The sequence below is a fragment of the Microtus pennsylvanicus genome, chromosome 15 (assembly GCF_037038515.1).
Source record: "Microtus pennsylvanicus isolate mMicPen1 chromosome 15, mMicPen1.hap1, whole genome shotgun sequence".
In the NCBI taxonomy this organism is placed as follows: Eukaryota; Metazoa; Chordata; class Mammalia; order Rodentia; family Cricetidae; genus Microtus; species Microtus pennsylvanicus.
Window position 1 is genome coordinate 3,437,247 of NC_134593.1, and position 23,998 is coordinate 3,461,244.

Sequence of the window (23,998 nt, forward strand, 5' to 3'; positions counted from 1 at the left end):
TTCTGATTGTCAGTTTTGGATGCTACATTTTATATTCAAGATATGCAGCCAGAAAAATAATGTAATATTTTTGTAAGATTTACTGAGTATTTAATTTTTCTTCTGAGAGGTAAGTTCAAATGAGCTAGTTGTGACTGCATCTCTCTTGTCCGATGGCTGGAAAGTTTTTCAGTTTACACTTTGGATCACTTTATGAATTTTGGCATCTTTGACAAGTTAATATATTGATAAGAGTTTTTACAGAAGATATTAGTATTTTAATTTAAGGGTGTAAGAGAAAGAATGCCATTATTTTTATTTGTTTTGATGATTTACATTTTATTTTTCTGAATTCTTTTTAAGGAAACCTTCATAAAGGCCCAGTTTTTTCCCCTATTGTTGCCGGAGCTGCATGTGTTTGTGAGGGTGGCCCTTCACGATGGCTCTTAGATTAAAGAGAGACTGAGTTTTCTGATGTTTTGTGGAAGGTTATATTTAGCTGTTGGTATTTCGAGTTGGAACACTTCATTCTGCTGTGCCTTTAGTTAGTGAGTCATCTGGAGAAGATGGGCTGCTCTTGCTTTTAGGAAGAGTCTGCAGCAAATAATAATAAGTTAAGCTCTGGGGGAGATTTTCTGCCAAATAACAAGCCTAAAATGGAAAATGTTTTGTAATACATTTTATTGCCCGTATGCAAAATATATACTAAAGGATATAGAAGCATTCTGCTCATTATTGTCTTCAGCTGATAAAAGCAAAAAAAAGTAGCTCTGGTGCCGTGTATAATGAAAACCATTTTCTACAGAGCATCGTATGGATTATTTTTTAGTTGTAGACAAGTAGAACGCCAGCATATGCTCTATAGAATTATTTCATTTATACAGTATTCAGCAGTGGTCGAAACTTGATGTTCGTTGTCCATATTGTGATGATTGAAATATATTCAAATCACATTTACAAAAAAAAATACCCTTATCGCTTGCCATTTACTTCATTTTGGTATCTTTTTATTAGTCAAGATTCTTTGAGGGCTACGTAGCAAGGATGTGGGAGATACAGATTCTAATTTTGAATCCCTTTGTATTATTTATGTCATACTGATTGCACACTTTAGCCATTGCACCAGGTTTTGTTCCCAGTGACAGTTCTTGTATGAGATAGTATGGGACAAAACAAAATGTGTTATCCTGGAACCTAAGCAACCTTAAAGTCCTGCGATTTAGATTTTTAAATCCGAGCTGTCTTTTCTGGAGTCAAGTTGACTGCCTCTCTGAGGTTTGGGGCACAGAGTGACTGCAGCGCTGCAGCCAGGAGCTGGGACATCACTCTTCTCTCTTTCTTTAGATTACTAACCTCACATAGGAGTGTCTACACTATTACTGCTGTGTAAGAATCACCATCCTGTATTCACTTCATGGGGGCTGAGATATTCTAGAGGAGAAATGAGGTCTTTTGATTTTCTTTAGAAGAGGTTACACTTTGTTCTCCATACTCGTGGTTATTACTGTATAGCTAGTTTCTTCCTGAGAATGGTATCTTTTTTCACGTATGAAGGAAGCCTTAGCAGGAGGATTTTGTGCCCTTAATCATGGCACTAGAAAGCCCAACATCAGTTGGCCTGTCCTTTAAGCATACGGTGACAGTGTCTGTGCTTTTGATACCCTAAATCCAGTCTCCAAAATTGAGCTCCTATTTCCTGCCGTCCAACCAGTTCTGCCTGCATGGTTCCTTATTTACCTAATACCAGTAGATGTGAATGCTTCCTGTGAAGCATGTGCATCCCAAGTTTCTGCGTGCATGGGTGTGGGTACGTGTGTGTTCCTCTGTGCACTCACACTCATGTACCACCGACACATAGACAGACTCTCTCATAGTCTGTTTTTATTTCTTACATCAGCTACGTTTAGTTCTTCCAGAAATCTTACTGGCACCACGGATAAATGCATCCTAAAGTCTAGTCATTTCCACCTTTGCCAGTAAAGCCACCTGACCTACCCTACTTCCCCTCTCGTGCCACCTTCATCATTTGTTTAAATTATTGCAGAAGCCTCGTAATCAGTTTCTTTCTTTCCACCATTACTGCTTTTATATTCTTTAGCACAGCTAACAGGTTTTTTTTAAAGACCTAAGTTATATAATGAAACTCAGATAAAAATGGGCAAGATAAAATATGCTAATGAAAGGAAATATTATTTGCATGCAGATCGATTAGCTTTGTAAAACAAATAACAACTGAGGGATCAATGAGATTTATGAGCAGAGAAATGAAGGTAAGGATGTGTCCTATGCAGACCTGGTGGCCAGAGTTTACTCCCCAGAACCCATGCAATAGTGCACGGAGAGAACCATCTCTACAAACTTTCCCTCTGGCCTCCATATGCAGACCGGAAATGCACATCACACACATCACACACGCACATGCACGCGCGCGCGCACGCGCACACACACACACGCACACACACACACGCACACACCCAAAATCAACTGAAAAATAATTAGAAACAAAAATATTAGTGGTTGATGATTATAGGATTAATGACCCAAATATTGTTTAATACTTTTTTTATATACAAAGGCCATAATTTATAGATTAACCACAATATAAATGGAATACAAACATACCAAGAGACTACAATAGTTTTATTTCAGAATGAAAATATTGTTCACATTAGCATATCTGCTAATATAATTTATGATACTTTCCCACGTGCTTCCTGAGGATGTCTGCATGCACAGGAGGTCTAGAAGAGTGGAGCCAGGGAGCCTCTCTTTCACTTTTGGTGTCTGATGCATAGCTTCTTCAGTGAATTCTGACCCTTTACAAGCTTTTATTTCACTGGGGCTCCTGTTATGCCTAGGATTTCATATAGAGCTTCCTATAGCTCACAGTTAATCACTTCAAACAGTTATTGATGCTTTAGGATAAATTCCTCCTATTTAACTTATCTTGTAGTTCATCTTATTTTATTGGTCCTAGACTGATGCCCTGTATTAAGAGGCTTCTGGAGAATTATTGTGATTGTTTTCATAGGTGCTAGGAAAGTGCTTGACACAATGCAATATACATCCTTATTAACTTTTTATGAACTAAGTACAACACGTAGAAAAGTATACAGATCATAAGTGTGCAGCTGAAAGAATTACCTCAAAGTAAACATACCTGTGTAACTGCCATCCAGTCCTAGAAATAGAACTTGACAAGCAGACTGGAAGCACCTGGTCCCTTCCTCTTCCCCAGAGGTGTCCTCTATCTTCCTTTTTAACATCCGAGATTAGCTTTGCTATTTATTTTAGAATTTTAATAAATAGAATCATGTAGTGTGTGCTTTTGAATCTCATCATGGTGAGAATGGCTCTGCACTGCTGCATGGTGCAGGCTTTGTTCATTTGCTCTTCTGGTCCTTGTTCATTGTGTGACTCCATCTCCGTTTTCTTGATGGAGATTCAGGGTGTTGCTAGTTTGACTGTTAGAAATAATGTTGGTACATGAGCCTTCTTGTGTGGCTCATGTAATTGTAGGAATGGATGTACTGGCTCGATAGGTATACTTGTCTTAAATTAACAATTTAAGAAGCTTTCAGTTTTAGTTTCCCAAATGTTAAATTCCCAGGAGCTTTCCACTTGTTTCACTGTTTTCAAAATTTGAGCCAGGGCTGTAGCTGTAGCTTAGAGATTAAAACAATTAACATGATACACAAGACCCTGGGTTCAATACCCATTATCACAAAAACATGAAAGACCTGAGCCATACTGGTGGATAAGGGGTGTCTACTGAGATTTCCGTCCTGCCTGGTCCCGCAGCCATTCAATCCCAAAGAAACACACAGAGGTCTACATTAATCATAAAGTGGTTGGCCTGTTAGCCAGGCTTCTTACTAACTCTTACATCCTACATTAACCCATAACTCTTGTCTGTGTCAGCCATGTGGCTTGGTATCTTTTATCAGCTAGGCATTCTCATCTTATTTCCTTTGTGTCTGGGTTATGACTGCAGACTGAGTCTTTCATCTTCTCAGAATTCTCCTGTTCTCGTCGCCCTGTCTACTTCCTGCCTGGCTACTGGCTAATCAGTGTTTTATTAAAGCAATATAACTGACAAATCTTTACAAAGTACAAGACCATTGTTCCACAGCAAAGGGGTTATCTCATTATAGTTTGATTAGGTTTTGTTGTTGTTGCTGTTGTTTTAGTCAATCTTGATTATTATTTTATTTCTGTGTGTAGGTTTATGTCTTTGGAATATTTGTAACCAGAATTCCAAAGACTGTGAGCTGTTCTGTGAATGAGGGGATTAAACCCTGATCCTTCGCAAGAGCAGCAAAAGCACTCAGCTTCTCAGCCATCTTTTTAGTCCCTTGGTTGCAACTTTGTTAATTTGGAACTCACTGTCTGGCCTATAGTGGGCTTCAACTTTGCCCTTCTGAATGCTGAGATTGTAACTTATACCACCGTTTATAGTTTACATGGTAGTGAGGATTGAAAACACCAACATATGACAAAGTTTGTGAATAAACAATGGATAGAAAAATTAATGTTGATAAATATATGAAAGGATATAAGATTGTTCATCCTCCCTAAGAATTTAAACGTGTTTTTATTGACAGGTTTCTTAAGTTTAAGTATTACATAATATTGGGAAGGCATAAACCATATATGAGTTTGTAAATTATTACAACCTTTAAAGTTTAAATTTATATTATCAAAAATATAAGTCCCTTTTGATCTAGGAATCACTTATTTGTATAAAGAAGTTTGTCATTATAATAGAAGCACAGCATAGATTAATCCTCCTCCAAAAATTCTAGATAAAATGTAAGCATGTCTTGTTACAGATTAGATTGTAAATATACCTTGGAAAATTAATAATCCACTTAAAAGGAATCGACGAGATAAAGCAACCTGTGTTAGTTTATGAAATGTTCCTCACTGGTCTCCAGTTAGTGGAATTGTTGGAAAGGATTAGAAGGTGTGTCAGTTTGTTCAAGGTTTAACCTGTTCCCCATCCACAGTGCCCTCTGGGTCTCCTACTTGTGATTGAGACATTAGCTCTCAACTATTCCTGCTGCCCAATTAAACACATTCTTTTATAAGTTCCCTTGTTCATGTGTCTTATACATCCAAGAGAAAAGTCACTAATATAAAACCTCAGGAAATGTTGTTTGAAGGATTATAAATTTTATTATATTTGTGAGGGAAGTGTTTGAGTTGAACATGCATAGTAAATTTCTGAAGTACTTAGTTTGGTAAAAGTTTGGTACTTATTTTGTTATGCTTGTTTAACTAAGCTGCCATTATGCAAGCTTATTAATTCAGAAACAACTATTCAGTATTACTTTTATTTTTATCATATGACTTTTAAACCAATACATAGTAAAAGGTGTGTACTATGTTTTATGTTTTATTAACTGCTACAGATAATAGCACACCGTCTGGGATAGTACATTGCATGAATATAATCATTTTCTGAATTCAAAATATGACTTCTTTAAATTTGTTACTTACATTTTACTTTTATTTTATGGTGTGTTTTGCCTGTGTGTATGTGTGTGCACCTCATGTGCTCCTGGTGCCTGAGTAGGTCAGGAGAGGGCGTTAGAACTGGATTGTAAACCATTATTGAAAGACCCTCAGAGAGGACCTTTCCTCTCTGATGAAGACCCCAGAACCAGGACACTCAGAGACCAGGCCACAGGATGCAATTAGCAAGAGGTTTATTGAGTAAACACAGGTACCTGCGGGTGGCAAAGTCTTTCGGAGGACTTGTGCGCCTGCCAACTGGAGAGCGGGCTTCTTATAGGGAAGAGCAAAAAGCAAGTTTACAGAAGCAAAAGCGTGGTTATTGGTCGATCGGAATGAGGCGGGGGGGGGGGCATGACTGTTCCTATCTCATAGATATCCTGTTTTGCAGTCAACCTGCTTTGTTGATGTCCTATCTTATTGACATCCTGCCCTGCAGTCTTCCTATCTCATAGACATCCTGCTCTCTCAAGCACGTGGGATGTTCTTACGAGAGCAGGCTGGCTGCTGATCTGGAGAATTTTTTTAAATCAAACAGGACGTTCCCCCGGGAGCATGCTAGCTGCGGGTTTTGAAGAGGGGGTCTGTAGGGTCCTTCATTATGTGGGTACTGGAAACTGAACCTGGAGCAACAACTGCTTGCCTAACTCTCCAGCCCAAAAACAGAATTGATTTTTGAGGAGTTTTGAAAGTTTTATTGTATGTGTGTGTCCATCCCTGGGGTTGAACTGATCATCAGACTTCGCTGTAAGCACCCTTATATAGCAAACCATCTCCCAGTCCAAAGCAGAATTGTTCACAAGAACAATTAAAATTGATTTTAAAACAAAATTTGGTTCACAAAACAGAGTCTGCTGACTGTTATATTCAGTGTGTTCAATCATTGCCCTCTTTATCAAATAGGTAAAACAAACATCTTACCTGTCCACTGAGGAAGAGTGACCAAAGTTGAAGTCAAAGAGCAATTACTCAAAATAGAGACTTAGGAGTTGGGACCAAATCTGTCATTCTATTTGATCTTTATGACCTTTTTTCGGTTTTTTTAAAATAGTTTTAATAGTATCGGTGAGTGATGTTTGAAAGTTAAATTCAGCTTCTTAATGTAACTGTGACTGACGACTTTCTCATCGCCGTGCCGAGTAGAGGCTTACAACAGAGATTTTTATGCCGCATCCTCATTGCCTCTACTGCAGCTTTCACACCTCACATCTCAGTGCGGTCCTTCTGTTCAACAGTGTTTATGGTTCACATGTATGGTTGTGCTGTAACAGTGTTTTTATTTAATTTTTATTGTATGTATGTGTATTTGACCTGGATGAATGTCTTTGCTCCACCCGTGTGCAGTGCCCCTGGAAGCCAGATGATGGTGTTGGATCTCCTAGGACTGGAGTTACAGCTATTTGTGTTGTACCCTGTGGGTGCGAGGAAGAGCAACTGGTGCTCTTAACCGCTGAGCCTCCACTCCAGCCTAGAGTTACTCCTGTGTGTCTACCATGCCAAAACAGGAAAAGAAAACTCCATGGGTCAATCCTATGAGCTGGATTTTTTATATTCTGCTAAAAGAGTTCTATATATACTGCCATGACCAGACTAAGATCCTGAAGTATTCCAAATTCACAGGAAGGCATTTCTCCTGCAAATTGAAGGAGTATCCCAGAATTTAGCACTACAGACATTGCAGGCTTGCTCACAGAAACACAAAGTGAAAATGTGGTTGCACGCGAAGTTTGTTTGTAAAAGGATCATTAGCCAAGCAATCGTCGTTTACTAATGGCAAATTAACACAAACTCTATTATGTCAGCCAAGAAATTCATTTAGAAAATTAACTTTGGGTAAGGAGTCTAGACTTTGATGACAATAGTCACTTTAAGATTGAGGACACTGAGCTCGACTCAGGGGTCAACCAAGAAGGTAATTTCCTGTGGTTTTCTTCAGCTGCTTTTTGGCTTTTGTTTGTTAATTCTTCCCTTCCCCCCCTCTCCCTCTCTTTTTCCTTGCCCCTTGTCCCCTTCCTTACTGGAGTTCTCTAAATAGCCCAAGGTGCGCTTTTTTGTTTTGTTTTGTGTTTTGTACCTTGGTTTTCTAAGACAAAGTTTCTCTGTGTAGCAATCCTGGTTGTCCTGGAACTCACTCTGCAGACCAGTCTGACTTCGAACTCACAGAGATCTGTTAGCCTCCGCTTCCCAAGAGCTGGGATTCAAGACATGCGCCACCATTGCCTCTTACTCAGGTGTTCTTAAACTTGCAGTCCTTCTGCTCTGCTTCCTGAGTGCTCCCTACATAGGAGTGCGCCACCTCCTTTACCTTCTAAAGGTCTTTGGGAACAAACAGATGCTACTGACATTGACCGCTTATTCTAGGAAGTCTGTGTGGAGGGAGAATCTTCAGACATGACTGTTTGCAAAAACAGCTGAGAAAAGTTATCATTTGAGATGAAGTTTATTGAAGTAAGTGGTGATTAAAAACATTAGGAGCATAAAAAGCTCACTGTGGTGTCTTGAACACCTGTAGCTTTAGGGCCACAGGAGAAGCAGGGATGAGGCAGCCCAGGTTCGGGGAGAGTGTGTCTCCAGTAATGAAATGGGAACTGATAGGATGGTCATCCCTTGTCCACTGTTCTCCCTGAGTTCGCTGTGCAAAGCAGCCTCCCTGATTATTGTGTGGGAGCTCTCATGCAGACACAATTCTACAAGCTGGTTCTTTGAATTTGTTCTGGAGTAATCAGAGCATTAATCTAGTTCATATATATATAATTTATTTTGTTTACTGAAATATTTTGATCTCCTGGTCAGAACTCAGATTTTCTAAAATGACAAATTTCTTTACCTTCTGTTATTGAACATTAGAAGACTTTGAAAATTAGCTTTTGCTGCAGATTTTTATATCACTTCTTAAAATTTTTGAAGATTTAATTTTGTTACTTTTTGTGTTTGAGTGTTTTGTCTGTCTGTATATATGTGCACCACACCAGTGCCTGGGTCTCATGATTGTCACAAGTGGTCTCTAAATCCCCTGAGACTGGAGTTATAGTGCCCAGCTGCCATGTGGGTGCTGGGATTCAAACCCAGGTCCTCTACAGGAGCAAGTGCTCTTAATCACCCAAACCACCCATTCATTTCTCCAACCCACCATTTGCTACTTTGCAATTAGTTCTAAATTGTAAGCAGCCAGCGTTGCGTTTTGTAAAGTTCTTTGCCAGCAGCCACTCACTATAATCAGTAGTAATGTCGGGTTTTCAATAAACATTCTATTTTTCTTCCAAAAGTTCAAACAAGAATTGTCCTTATTCATTCAGGCACTCTGAAATTTGTAGCAGATAAGTTGTGCTCAGATTTTAGCCTCACCGGTTTCTCTTTAGACCTTTGTGCAAAGACAAAGGTAGCCTCCTTGGTTTGACGTCCTCTCTCCATCCTTTGCTGAGGTCAGAGTTTCTGTCTAATGTTGGATTTGGATGTTGTTTACATTGCAGCAACATACTAACTGCAGATTTAAAAAGTAATTCTAATGGAATTCTGTAGTGCCTTCTTAGATGAATGTTCTTAGTGTAAACACAATTCTTCTTGATTGTGCTAGGATTTGGCGATGGCTGTTTGAAAATAACATTTTGAAAGCTGAAATAATTTATGATAGATTGTGCTGAGATACCAATATCTACTATCAATTTTATTTCCATCTGCCCACACCTCTGTGCGTGTGTGCTTGTGCATGTGTGTCTGGGTGTGCACGCTGCTGTGTGTGTGTCAGTGTTTGTGGAGGTCAGAGGACAGATCTAAGACAGGAGTCTGTTTTCTCTTTCTACTACCATGTGGATTCAGGAGATTGGGCTCAGGTTGTGAAGTTTGATGGCAAGTACCATTACCTGATGGGTCATCTTTGTGGTTCTTGTCATGAATTTTGTTGAACATAATTTTATTCCTGATAACAACCTCCTGGTTCCTGACATCTCTGTAGAGATGTTGCATTCTCTTCTTATCTCGTATTGAGCTCCAGGCTTTATTTGTAATGTTTGCTTTCATGGAATACTTTCCTCTAAGGCACTTTGTGTCTTAATTATAGTGCCCTCCCTTGGAGGGGGGAACCTGTTTATATTCAGTTGGATTCAAACCACACTTCCTGTTTTAGAGCAGATTTATCATCACCCTTCAGGCTGTTCTTTAATATAGGCTCTTTAGAATGAATATCTTAAGCTGTTCCCCAGATGTTTTAACTTCAGCAAACTTGTGGTTTTCTTTATTGGCATCTTTGCTTGTAGTATTCGGAAGATGAAAGAAGATAATCTTCTGAGTATCTAAACACATTTCATATTAGTTTTTGAATGTCTTTTGCTGCCAGAGAATGCATAGGATAATACCCTGATAAAATTTCATAATCTTTTCTTTTAAAAGGGAATGTCAGAACGATAATTCTGTTAACAGTAATGTAAAAATAGTATTGTCTGTTGTATGTGGTCTTGAGTTTTCATTGCTGTGCAACTCATATTTTGTGTAGCTGTTAACATTTAATTAATTCTTTAATAGCTTTCATTCTCCACTTATTCATACAGTAAAATTTGAGATGCTTTGTATCCAGTATCTTTTAAATTATCCAGAAGTTTGAACTTAAAATATTAAAGATGTCAATCAGTTCCTTTTTCAAGATGGTTCTCTAATTGAAAATTCTCTGTGAAATGAGCAAACAGTTTTCCCTCCACAATTATAAAGGTAGCTGATAAAAACCGATTGAGTGTTAAATGTATTCAAGGTAATGACACGAAAGGGTGAAAGAGTGTGCTGGAGCTCACTCTGCTGTCCCCACGCTGCCTCTTAGGTAAGGAATTTGAAGCCCCTATGTGATGTGAGTTGCTTAGAAGCCTTTCTGTGGTGGGTGACTTCATTTCCTGCCCTTGTCTCTTCGTCTTCCCTTTAGTGCTTGCTAGACTAGCTGCTCTTCAATAATATTTTCTACTTTCAACTCTTCTTCATCTAGCTTTCAGAGGACACTAATTTTAAAATTTATTATAATCTTATAGGTTCCTATAGTTTTCTATGTATGCTTCTCCAATTCTTCCTTTTCCTCTCAGTATAACTTGCAGTTGTTGATCAGATACTATTTATATAAAGCCATAGGGTCTTAAGCTCTAACATGTCAGATGCCCCTCTTTTCTCTAAGAATCTAACATGGAACAGGGAGAAAGACTAAATACTATAACAACACCCAGAACTAAGCAGGAAGACAGACAGACTGGAAGCTGTTATAACACCCAGGACGAAGCAGGAAGACAGACAGACTGGAGGCTGTTTTAATACCCAGGACGTAGCAGGAAGACAGACAGACTGGAGGCTGTTATAACACCCAGGACTAAGCAGGAAGACAGACAGACTGAAGGCTGTTATAACACCCAGGACTAAGCAGGAAGACAGACAGACTGAAGGCTGTTATAACACCCAGGACTAAGCTATATCAAACTGAATTTTTAGTTTTCATAGTTCAGTTTACCTTGTTTGCCTCTATTCCTCAAGCCTGAACTTCTTGAACTTTCAAATGAGACCCATGGATTTTGGACCTATTTAATCGTCTAGATGTGAGCCTTGTTGACACATGCTCTCCCCCTTCTGTAGAGAAAAATGTTGACCAAGCTTAATCTGTGTTTTCTTTTTTCTTAATATTTATTTATTATGTATATAATATTCTGGCTGTGTGTATGCCTGCAGGCCAGAAGAGGGCACCAGACCCCATCACAGATGGTTATGGGCCACCATGTAGTTGCTGGGAATTGAACTCTGGACCTTTGGAAGAACAGGCAATGCTCTTAACCCCTGAGCCATCTCTCCAGCCCAAATCTGTGTTTTCTGAAAATGATCACTCCCTCGGCCCCTCCCCCAACCAAATGCAGAGAAGAGGGAGAAAGCCATGGCAGGACTTGCCATCCCAGGGGATCTACAGTTGCACTTCTGACTGTCCACTTCTGCGGCTCCTTCCTGCCCTTGTTCACGTCCTCTTTCCTGGACTGTCTTGTTTTGTGAGGTGTCGTCCAAGAGAACTATTTGTTTTTGAGGTGATTTTTGTTAGCCTCAGCTTGCCATTCAGCTTCAGAATTGAGCAGTTATGTTACTGGACAGATGTGAAGTTTGATAAATATCAGATTGCTTCTCTTTAGCTTTCTGTTACTGGCTAAAAGTGTGTGAGGTGTGAAAGAGCGCTGCTGGTCTGAGCCTGTTCTTGGAGTAGTTCTGATCTCCATGGAAATGAGCATGCTTCTTTGCTAACTATATTTCTATGACTTTTCTGGTTGTTGACAGCAGGAGTGTTGGCTATGACACATTATTTGTTACTCGGAATCGGAAATTCAGGATGTTATATTTTGATAGGGATTTAAATGCCTGCTTGAGTGTTTCTGATGAGTGATTTGTTTTTAAAGTTTGACAGAGAAAAATGATTAGCTGTTGCTCAACCATTTCTATATCCATTGCATATATGTCTGGAACTTGTCTGTGATTGGAGAAACTCTGCCCCATGGAAACTGTGGGCTTCGATAAAAATAAAGAAAGATGAAGAGAGTGTATAATCTGTGTTTTGGAGTTAGCCATGGGTAGGATGTCATTTAGGCTTACCAGGGGACTGTATGTGTCATTCTGAGGATCACTTTCCTACAGTATTTTTTTGTCCCTTGCATGACTTAAAACTAAATGTCAAACAATTTACTGTTTAATGAAAATTGTAAATGGGTTTAGTGGAATTTAGTTGTATGTTTTTATGATTGGTTGAAACCTAATGCACATGCCACTTATGTAAATTTAGAAGTAATCATTTTAATCTATACTTGGAAAGTGCTTTTCACCAGTATATTTAATTATCACATATGCTAAAAGAACTTTCATCTTCAGAGTTACATAAATGGGAATAATTAAACATTAAAACATTTTAGAATTGAATACAGGCTTATCTAAAGTAGCACGTGCTTAAAACCAGCTTCTTATCAAAGAAAATAGAGTTAGGCAGTGGAGAAATACCTCTAAATTACAATGCTCATCGACTAATAGTTTAGATTTGGCTTTGGATGGCTGTTACTTTTTCCATCTTTTTCAAATATACTTAAATATAATCACATGTGGGGATATTCTTTTGGCTTTTATCAGACTGACATTTGAGTGATTTTTTTTTTTTAACCTCACCGAACATTTGTGGTAAAAGATTTCAAAGCTTTGAATCTTACAATTTGCTTATGGATTTCCCTCCTCTGTGTTATTCTATTAACATTTGGTCTTAATAAGTATAACCTGTTTGGAATTACTGACATTTTAAGTTTATTATTTGTTTAGATGAGAAGTTTAGGAAAGAAAATTGAAAATCCAAACTTGGCATTACAAATGCTTTCTCAGGTTAGCTAACATCTTCAAGTTTTCCTGTGAAGATTTTAATTTTGTTACCTTCCTGAATTGTTTGAAATTATTGGTGTTTGCTTCTATAGTGTGTAATCAACATAGTGTGAGGTCCTCTTTTCTTCAAATGTATGCTGAGTGTGCATATGTGCCCCTTCTCTGCCCCACACCAGAATTTTCTTACTCTACTTTGGCATAACACAGCGTCTTTAGTTTTGGGGGAAATGGAAAGCAGTTGCCATTAGAAGTAGAACTTGTGTTGTGTAGCCTGTGTCTGTACACTTTCCTGTTCATAATTCTTGTCTTAATTTTTCATAGAGAGTAACTGGTGGTGTATTATAATTTATAATTATGGGATCCTGAATTTCAAGTAGAAATTGCTACATATCACATAAGTAGGAAATTTATTAATTAAGAATTAAAGCCAGACGTGGTGGTGCATGTTTTTATACCAGCACTCTCAGGAGGCAGAGGCAAGTGGATCTCTGAGTTCCAGGCCAGCTAGAGCTACATAGTGCTACATAGAGCTACACAGTCTTAAAAAAACAAAGACAAAAAATGCAAAACAAACAAAAAAGTAGCGTCTTTACTGGAAACCTTACTGTCAGTTTTTTTCTACATTTTTCATCTGTCTTGTGACTCCAACAGGCAAAAACCCTGTCTTTTGCTGTTTTCATTTATAGCCTGATGTTAAGTTGAATAAAATGGGAAGGGGGAGCTGCATAGTGAGTATGAGACCATCCTGAGCAGAGTATCATTTTCCAGAATTCTTACAGCTTTTTAAAGTGAACCTTTGCAGAGTTTTAGACACTCAAAAATGAAGGTGATGGAAAATGTCTGTCAGGAATAGACATGCTCACATGTTAAATGAATAAATTTGCTACTAACTCCAGACCTGTGTTCTGGATGGGGGTGAGGGACAGCATAAGGCAGGTCCCGTTTCTAATGCATTATCACTGGCCCATCCTAATTAGAGGTTGTTAAATGTGGGAAATCATGTCCTGTTATGGACCTCAGAATCTCAGTGCAGCTTCTCAATGCTGGATTTTCTCCTTTTATTCCGTCAATGTATTGGATGGAACTGGACATATTCCTTTGAACCAAAGCATTTAAGTGATCTCTGAGGAACACACTTCATCTTCTTAGGAACTTTCCACCGTGGTGTATTACAGGTGACAGAAGTCCAAAATGTCTACAGACCAAGATTTAGAAAAGCCATGCAATTAATTCTCTGTTGAGAAAGGGTAGCATTAAGAATGTCAAGCATTGGTGAGTTTCTTCCTGTTGGTTTTATGGTTTTTAAGCCTTTCTACACACACTGGAATGATATCAGAAGTCAGTGATAAAAAACAAGTCAGGGAAACCAGTTTCTTAGTTCACATGAAAAATTAGGATAGCGACAATGATTTATATCTTCTGAAGTCGAGCTCATCATTATATATTGAAGTATAGTTTGCATATAAAACATTTAACTCTTTATATGTGAAATTTTAGATTTGGATATTTGTACTTTTTAACCATCAACAAAATTGAAAAATTTCCAATTTTTGACACATACTTCTTTGTAATTATTTTCTTTTCAGATCCCCTCATCTGTGGCAGCTGATTTCAACCCCTATTGCTTTGTCTTAGCCAGAATGCATAAAAAACAAACAAACAAAAAGGATTGATTTTGTATGTTTGCTATTCTGTCTGACTCCTTTCACATAGCTGACAGTGTTTTTTGAGCATAATCCATGTAGTGGAAGACATTAATTCACCTCTTCTTACTGTACAACAGTTTCCCTCCTGGGGACAAGCCTCTTCTTACTGTACAACAGTGTCCCTCCTGGGGACAAGCCTCTTCTTACTGTACAACAGTTCCCTCCTGGGGACAAGCCTCTTCTTACAGTACAACAGTGTCCCTCCTGGGGACAAGGCTCTTCTTACTGTACAACAGTTTCCCTCCTGGGGACAAGCCTCTTCTTACTGTACAACAGTGTCCCTCCTGGGGACAAGCCTCTTCTTACTGTACAACAGTTCCCTCCTGGGGACAAGCCTCTTCTTACTGTACAACAGTGTCCCTCCTAGGGACAAGCCTCTTCTTACTGTACAACAGTTTCCCTCCTGAGGACAAGCCTCTTCTTACTGTACAACAGTGTCCCTCCTAGGGACAAGCCTCTTCTTACTGTACAACAGTTTCCCTCCTGAGGACAAGCCTCTTCTTACTGTACAACAGTGTCCCTCCTAGGGACAAGCCTCTTCTTACTGTACAACAATGTCCCTTCTGGGGACAAGCCTCTTCTTACTGTACAACAATGTCCCTCCTGGGGACAAGCCTCTTCTTACTGTACAACAGTTCCCTCCTGAGGACAAGCCTCTTCTTACTGTACAACAGTTTCCCTCCTGGGGACAAGCCTCTTCTTACTGTACAACAGTGTCCCTCCTGGGGACAAGCCTCTTCTTACTGTACAACAATGTCCCTTCTGGGGACAAGCCTCTTCTTACTGTACAACAGTTTCCTTCCTGAGGACAAGCCTCTTCTTACTGTACAACAGTTTCCCTCCTGAGGACAAGCCTCTTCTTACTGTACAACAGTGTCCCTCCTAGGGACAAGCCTCTTCTTACTGTACAACAGTTTCCCTCCTGAGGACAAGCCTCTTCTTATTGTACAACAGTGTCCCTCCTAGGGACAAGCCTCTTCTTACTGTACAACAGTTCCCTCCTGAGGACAAGCCTCTTCTTACTGTACAACAGTTCCCTCCTGAGGACAAGCCTCTTCTTACTGTACAACAGTTTCCCTCCTGGGGACAAGCCTCTTCTTACTGTACAACAGTGTCCCTCCTGGGGACAAGCCTCTTCTTACTGTACAACAATGTCCCTTCTGGGGACAAGCCTCTTCTTACTGTACAACAGTTTCCCTCCTGAGGACAAGCCTCTTCTTACTGTACAACAGTTTCCCTCCTGAGGACAAGCCTCTTCTTACTGTACAACAGTGTCCCTCCTAGGGACAAGCCTCTTCTTACTGTACAACAGTTTCCCTCCTGAGGACAAGCCTCTTCTTATTGTACAACAGTGTCCCTCCTAGGGACAAGCCTCTTCTTACTGTACAACAATGTCCCTTCTGGGGACAAGCCTCTTCTTACTGTACAACAGTTTCCCTCCTGGGGACAAGCCTCTTCTTACTGTACAACAATGTCCCTTCTGGGGACAAGCCTCTTCTTACTGTACAACAGTTCCCTCCTGAGGACAAGCCTCTTCTTACTGTACAACAGTTTCCCTCCTGAGGACAAGCCTCTTCTTACTGTACAACAGTTCCCTCCTGAGGACAAGCCTCTTCTTACTGTACAACAGTTTCCCTCCTGAGGACAAGCCTCTTCTTACTGTACAACAGTTTCCCTCCTTGGGACAAGCCTCTTCTTACTATACAACAGTTCCCTCCTGAGGACAAGCCTCTTCTTACTGTACAACAGTGTCCCTTCTGGGGACAAGCCTCTTCTTACTGTACAACAGTTTCCCTCCTGAGGACAAGCCTCTTCTTACTGTACAACAGTTCCTTCCTGAGGACAAACCTCTTCTTACTGTACAACAGTGTCCCTCCTGAGGACAAGCCTCTTCTTACTGTACAACAGTTCCCTCCTGGGGACAAGCCTCTTCTTACTGTACAACAGTGTCCCTTCTGAGGACAAGCCTCTTCTTACTGTACAACAGTTCCCTCCTGGGGACAAGCCAGTTTATCTCCTAGGACTACAGGCTACACCATCCTGTCCAGCAGGAATCTGGCTTTGAATCTCCAGTTTGCCATATGTGACCTTCATTCAACCACTCTATTAATTTTATTTTGCTGTCTAGTTTGTATAATGGCTTAGTTCAGAAAGTATATGTTTTAGATTCTTAACGATATGTATTTACAAAGAAATTTAATTCATTTTTGAATACAAATAAATGATTTTAGGATTGCACTGATTATATTTTAATTAGAATTTGCAGTTTGTGAAAATTGACATATGCTAACTTACCTTCTCCTGTAATTTCTTTGTAGGTTTGATGAACTTGTAAAAAAATTCAAAGTTGAATATCATGCTGGTGGCTCTACCCAGAATTCAATTAAAGTGGCTCAGGTTGGTTAATTATATTAAAAATTAATGAAAATGTTTCAAAATGAATCTAAACTTTTAGTTATTTTACATATTGTTTTCCAGTTTACTTTTAATGTTTCAAAAGAGTTTTGTTCATTTTCACTTGAGTCTTTAACAACACATTTAATAAAAATAATTTTAGTTGTCTTTTTTATAAGCTTAAAGAGAATTTAATATATTTATTCATTACTATTTTGTATGTTAATTGCATTGTAGAACTTCTCATTTCATAGATATTATAATTTTTATTTTATAAGTGAATTTTTTCTTTTGTTAATTTTATCTAATTTTGCTTTAATGTCAACTACTTTGACAGTTTTGCCCCTCCATCCTTCCGTCACTTAATCCTTCCTTCTGTTATTTGAAGGCAGGGTTTACCTATATAGATGTGGCTGGCCTAGAAGTCACTGTGTGGACTACGTGGGCCTCAAACTTGTGATGATCTGCTTGCTTTTGCCTCTGGAGCACTAGAATTACAAGTATATAGAACTTAATGTAATTTAGAAAATTTTCATTTTATACAGGTGATTGCATGCACCTGTAATTTTAGGTATTTTATAGGCTGATTGAGGAGGACCATGAATGTGAGGTCAGCCTAGGAAACAGTGTAACCCCATTTCCAAACAAAATGAAACATTTTCTTTTTATGTGGTGTGTAGAATGGATATTGCTACTATCTATAAACATTCTTCATTATATAAGTATGTGAATACAAATATCTATCTCTTCTTGTTTGTTTTGTGATAGAGTCTTACTGTGTAGCTCTGACTGACCTGTAACACCCCATATAAGCCATGATGGCCTCAAGTTTAGAGATCTGCCTCCTGTAGGCTCTGAGTGCTGAGATTAAAGTCAGGGGTCACCCAAACTGCCAAAGTGTATGTGTCTTTCTATCCATTTAAATGTCAGTATCTAAGCATGTGTCTTATATACTTGCATACACATGTATATTTTTGCATATGTATTTTTGCATACTTTAGAACTATCCAATATACATGTATATTTACTTGCATTTGAATCTATATACTTTAGAACTATAACATTCATTCAGTAGTATTGGAATAAACACAGTTTGAAATATAGTCTGAATCAACAGCTAATCTAAAGTTAAGAGTTAATGTTAGGGGCTGGTGAGATGGCTGAGCAGTTAAGATCACTGATTGCTCTTCCAGAGGTCCTCAGTTCAATTCTAGCAACCACATGGTGGCTCACAGCATCTACAGTGGGATCTAATGCCCTCTTCTGGAATATTGTGTACATTCAGGTAGAACGAACACTCATACATTTAAAAAACAAAACAAAACTCCCCTTTTTTTTAAATTTTAAAACTCTAAATTTGAAAGGATATAAAAAAGATAATTGCTATAATTTGAAAGTTGCCTTACTATCTTACTCTGTAGTCATAGTTTAGTTTTCATGGACTAGGGTCATTCTTGTTTATTTGTTGATAAATGCTTTCTCTATTAATTCTAATTCACTTAAAGGACAGGAGAAATGACAAATTGAGAAATAAAATCCAGAGAGTTCCCTCCTTTTTTTCCCTTCCTTCTTTCCTTTTTCTTAACTCTTACTTGATTAAAATATTCAATTGAATTACTCTACCTACCTCTAAAGCTCAAAGGTTATAACGTTTAAGATGGTTGTTGTTTTGAAATGGCTTAAGACTTTTTTCCAGTTACTTCTTTTGTTTGATATGAGTGAGCTCAGATGAATTGGGGGATAAAACAACAAAAGAAGCAAAATCCAGTGTCATAGCCCAGGTCTATCATACCAGCTGCTTAAGAGTCCACGACAGGAGCATCCCAAGTTCAGGCATGTCTAGGCTACTTGGTGAATTGGAGGCTGGCTTGGGAAACTTGGTAAAACTGTTGTCTTAAAATCTCAAAGTAATTTGGGGTCCTCAAGTTTATTATTTGAAGACTTTTTTACAATTCTGAGACCATTGTCTTGCCTGCAAGGTGGGCAGCTCTCGTAATGTCAGCTCAGGAGGCAGCAGCTGCAGCTGCAGAAGCGCAAAGCCACTGAGGACTGCCACGCAAGAGTCTCCTGGCTTTAAGTTTTGTATTTCCAGTGAGATGCTTGGCAGGGTAAAGGCATGTTCCTCCAGACCTGACAATCTGAATTCTGTCCCCAGCATTCACATGATGGAAGAAGAGAATCTGTCCCTGAAAGTTCTCACTGGCTTCTGCATATACATGCTGCTCACTATATACAAAATAAAGTTTGATTTGTTTTTAAAAATGAAAGACATGAGAAAAAGCCTTGGGGCTATATGGCACACAAGGCCCTGGGTTCTGTCCCCAAAGTCACATACACAAAAGAATGACTTACATTTCACTTTTGGATATTATATTAATTTGTTCTGACTACCGTAACAAAATACACTGATTGAATGAATTAAATAACAGAAGTTTTCCCTCAGATTTCTGAAGGCTTTAAGTCATGGTCAGAACACTGTCAAGGTCGTTTTTGTGTAAATCCTTTCTTCCTCTCTTACAGACCACCGCCCTCTTTGATGTCCTCTAATTGTCTTTTCCTCTGTATTTTTGAAGCAAGAAATCTCTGGCATTTGTTCTTTAATACCACTACTATTCATATGTGCACACTCCCCTGACCTCATTTCATTGAATTCCTTATGATGATGAAGGCTGAGAGCTCACCATGGATTTCAGCAGAGAGTAATGGGGATGATGCTTTTCTGGTCACGCAGGGATTTTCCTCACCTCTCTGTTTCTCTCCACTCTTTACTTTTTCACTACTGTTGACTGTCTTAACACTGAAATTAAATTCTCTTATTTCCTAGGACTCTAATATTTCATATCTTCTCAAACTCTATTAGTACCTATTCAAAGGGTTTTCTTTTTGTTCTTTTAACATTTATTTTTCCTACTCTACTCAATAAGAAGTCCTCTAATAAACAATCAAATGAAATAAGGAAAATGAGATTTATTAGTAAGTATCTGAGCAGTTGAACACCCTGTGTCCTAAAGATGATACTGTATATTGGTATCACTACTAGAGAATGGAATGCTTGTTCTTCAGTGAATTAAAGCTGATATTAACCCCAAGACCCAGGTGTTCCATTTCTGCATATTCTAATTTGTTTATGTCCTCCTAATTTTCAGTCTGAAGAACAAATTCTCCCTTATGATGGTACGTGGAAATGAGTTCTTTGGGTAACTAGAGTGGATCAGTGTTCTTGTAAAAGAGAACTTCAGTTGTGTTCCATAAGATAAGCCAGTCACACTATCACATGCATATTTTATGGCTCCACTTCTATTTGGCATCTGCTATATCCTGATTTCACAGAGAAAGTAAAATGGTCACTCTCAAAAACTGGAAGGAGGACAAATGGGGAGTTACTATTTAATTCATACAGAGTTTCTTTTTTTCAAGATGGCGGTGTTATTGTGACAAAAAAACCTAGATATACTTAATGCAAGTGGCCTGTATGCAGCCATGTGTTTCATGGCAGTGTTGGGGCACTTAGGGGCCTATGTATTGCAGTGGTGTACTGCTGCTGTATTAGTCACCAACTGCTTACCCTCCTTAGTTTCTGCAGGCTCACCCTGTGTTATTCTTATGTAATGAAATGCCTCACAACATGTCTCAGAATGTAAGTCACTGTTAAGTAAAAACACAGTTATAAAGTGATTAAAAGAGTAAATTTTCTTTTATGAATAATTTGTCACAGTCCGTAAATTATAAAAGATTTTACACATTTATTTAATAATGAAGTAACATTTGCAGGTCAAGATGTGGGCTTGGTCTGTTGTGGCACATACTTTTCATCTGGAGGCAGAGGCAGGTGGATCTCTGAGTTCAAGATTAGGCTGGGTGTGTAGGCCTCTTCTGTCAGACTCCAGAGAGGTGGAAACATTCTTGATAATGAATGTGTTGTCTTGCTTACAGTTCTGTCTGATATTACCAGTAGTCATATTTTATACTTCATGTGATATGACAGATCCAGGCGATGCTCTTACCCACTGAGTCATCTCTCTAGCTCTCACGTCAAGGAAATGTTCTTAAGCCCTTATGTATTTTGATTTATCTAACCACAGTGAAGATTTTAATGAAGCCACAATCATATATAAACATATATTCATTGATGTCCCGTTCAAATATAAATTAGTGTAACATGAAGGGGGCCAGGCTTGTTGGGGTTTTCTGTCTTTCCCAGTTCCTACAGCTGTTTAGCTCCAAAGAAAATCACACAGAGATCTCTATAAGTTATAATGCTGATTGGCTCATTAGGTCAGGCTACATCTTAGCTCTTGTAGCTTATATTAACCCATTGTTCTTATCTATACTAGCCACATGTTTCGGTACATTTCTCAGCAGGGCAGCTCACATTTTGCTTCTTCTTTGGAGTCTGGGCAGGAGTGGGAGGAATCAACTTCCTCCTTCTCATAATTCTCCTGTTCTTATTGCATCATTTCTACTTCCTGTCTGGTTTTTCCGCCTATACTTCCTGCCTGGCCAATCAGCGTTTATTTAAAACTTGATTGGCAGAATACAGACAATTTTCCTGTACCAAATTAGGGCTTAAGTATATTTGACTGATGGGGGAGAGTCTTCTGTTTTGTTTAATTTCATTGGTTAAATAAAGAGACTGCCCTGGCCCTTTAATAGGACATAAAATTAGGTAGGCGGAGTAAACAGAACAGAATGCTGGGAGAAAGAAGCTGAGTCAGATGGTCGCCATGATTCTCCCACTCCAGACAGACGCAGGTTAAGATCTTTCCTGGTAAGCCACCTCGTGGGCTACACAGATTATTAGAAATGGGTTAGCTCAATATGTAAGAGCTAGCCATTAAGAAGCTGGAACTAATGGGCCAGGCAGTGTTTAAAAGAATACAGTTTCTGTGTAATTATTTCGGATGTAAAGCTAGCCGGGTGGCGGGACGCAGCCCGCTGCTCCTATTACTACAATATAGAATCAAACATCAAATGTTGGCAGTTTCTACACATGCCTATTTTCTATACTTTTGTTTTCTGACACAAGGTCTCACTGTGTATCTCAGAGAGATCCACCTACATCCTCTACTTTGTAAATACTGTTTTAAAGGTGTATACCACCACATCAAGCTAAATATCGATTTCTGTTCATATGTATCTGTGCACTTTCCCTTGCCTCCCAAACCACCCAGTGTAGGTTCTGGGAACTACATTCATGTCCTCTGGAAGAATAGCTATTGTTGAGCCATTGCTCCAGCCCCTTCTTACACTTTTTATTTTTCTTACCTATGATCCTAATGATCAGACCCAATTAACCAGACTACCCAATTTCAGTGTGTGATGTTTTTATTTACCATTTTTTAAACATTGAAGTTAATTTGAATATTCAATATATATTGCATTGGCATTTAATAAAATTTTCAATTTGAAAGACACAGAAGATGGTCTTCATGGATGTGACCCTAAGAGTGCCTTTGGTCTTGAATTATGGCTTAATGGCTTAATCGGACAATGTTTGTCTACCATGTGCAAGCCCTGGGTTCAATTCCCAGTTCCCAAAAGATTAGCGAAAAGATAAATATCATTGGGTATGAATCCAGAAATACAATAAAAATTGGGAGGTTGAAACAGGATTCCAAGTTTAAGACCAATTAGCAGGGACCACACATTAAGAACTTATATCAGTAGAGTTAATAATTTGAGACTAAAGAATATGTCTGTCTACAATACACTAAGCACATAAAGAAAAGAATCACGTTGAAGTAGAAATTTGCATAGCTTTCCAGAAGTGCTTGATAATATTTGAGCAGGTCCTAAATACCCTGACAGAAACTCATACAAATAAAAATATTGGCTTCATTTTTATGTAATAAACGTGCTTTAACCTTATAGATTAATTTTTTTTCCAGGAAAATGCACTGAAATTCAATAGAATTTTATTAGCCCCTTAACTAAACTTTGTTTATAACATGAAGGTCCTGCTTGTTGGAGGTTTCTGTCCTGCCTGGTACCCCACAGCCGGCAAGCCCCAAAGAAAATCACACAGAGATCTCCATAAGTTATAAAACTGATTGGCCCATTGGCTCAGGCTTTTTGTTAACTCTTGTAGCTTATATTAACCCGTTATTCTGATCTATTTTAGCCATATGGCTCGGTACCTTTTTCAGCTGGCAAGTCACATCCTGCTTCCTCAGTGGTCTGGGCTGGACTGGGAGGAATCAGCTTTCTCCTTCCCAGAATTCTCCTGTTCTCATTGCATTACCTCTACTTCCTGTCTGGTTTTACCACCTATACTTCCTGCCTGGTCAATCAGCGTTTATTTAAAACATGATTGACAGATTACAGACAATTCTCCCGCACCATTTGTTTTGACACCATAAATTCTGATTAACTCTGTGCTTTAAAAAACCATTATTTCTTTGAGGATGAAATTTTAACCAACAAACAGTATACTTGAGAGTGTTCTAAACTGATAGATATGTTAGTCATAGGTATTTCATTTTAAAATGTTTCTTATTAGTCTATATTATAATATTAGATTTGATTATGTCATTTCCATTCATGAGTATAATGATCACTGTCACCTGTCATGTCTTTGTTTTTCCTGTTTTCTCTGATATGCCTTCTCTTCCATACTAATTCCTTCATTTTTTATACTGCTAAAACATTTCCAGTTACATATTTAATGATATATAATATGGTGCATAAAATTTATCAAGATATAAGGTAAATAGCTGTATGTATGTTAACAAAAGAAGCATTATAGACATTGTGATATTTTCTCACACATTTGTTAGATTTATGCCAGTACTACTTATTGCCACTACTATAAATGGTCCCTTTTTTTTGTCTTATTAATAGAAGCATTCAAGTAAGAGAAGTCAGTATAGAATAATGTATTTATAAGAATGTTGTATCCTGGCAAGGTAGCAATGGGGATTTCTCTCTCTCTCTCTCTCTCTCTCTCTCTCTCTCTCTCTCTCTCTCTCTCTCTCTCTCTCTCTCTCTCTCTCTCTCTCTCTCTTTCTGCACATTAGTTCGGGACTCTTCTTGTCCTGCAGGTGGCC

The 23,998-nt window shown here is 38.6% G+C and overlaps 1 protein-coding gene across 2 annotated transcripts in view; it reads left to right on the plus strand.

Moving 5' to 3' along the window:
* Adk (adenosine kinase) overlaps positions 1–23,998 on the plus strand; it is a 407,022-nt gene that overhangs the window by 118,504 nt on the left and 264,520 nt on the right. For both annotated transcript variants that reach the window (XM_075949366.1, XM_075949365.1), the window contains exon 4: positions 16,877–16,955. In XM_075949366.1, coding sequence (XP_075805481.1) covers positions 16,877–16,955 — 79 coding nt within the window. The remainder of the gene's footprint in view (positions 1–16,876; positions 16,956–23,998) is intronic.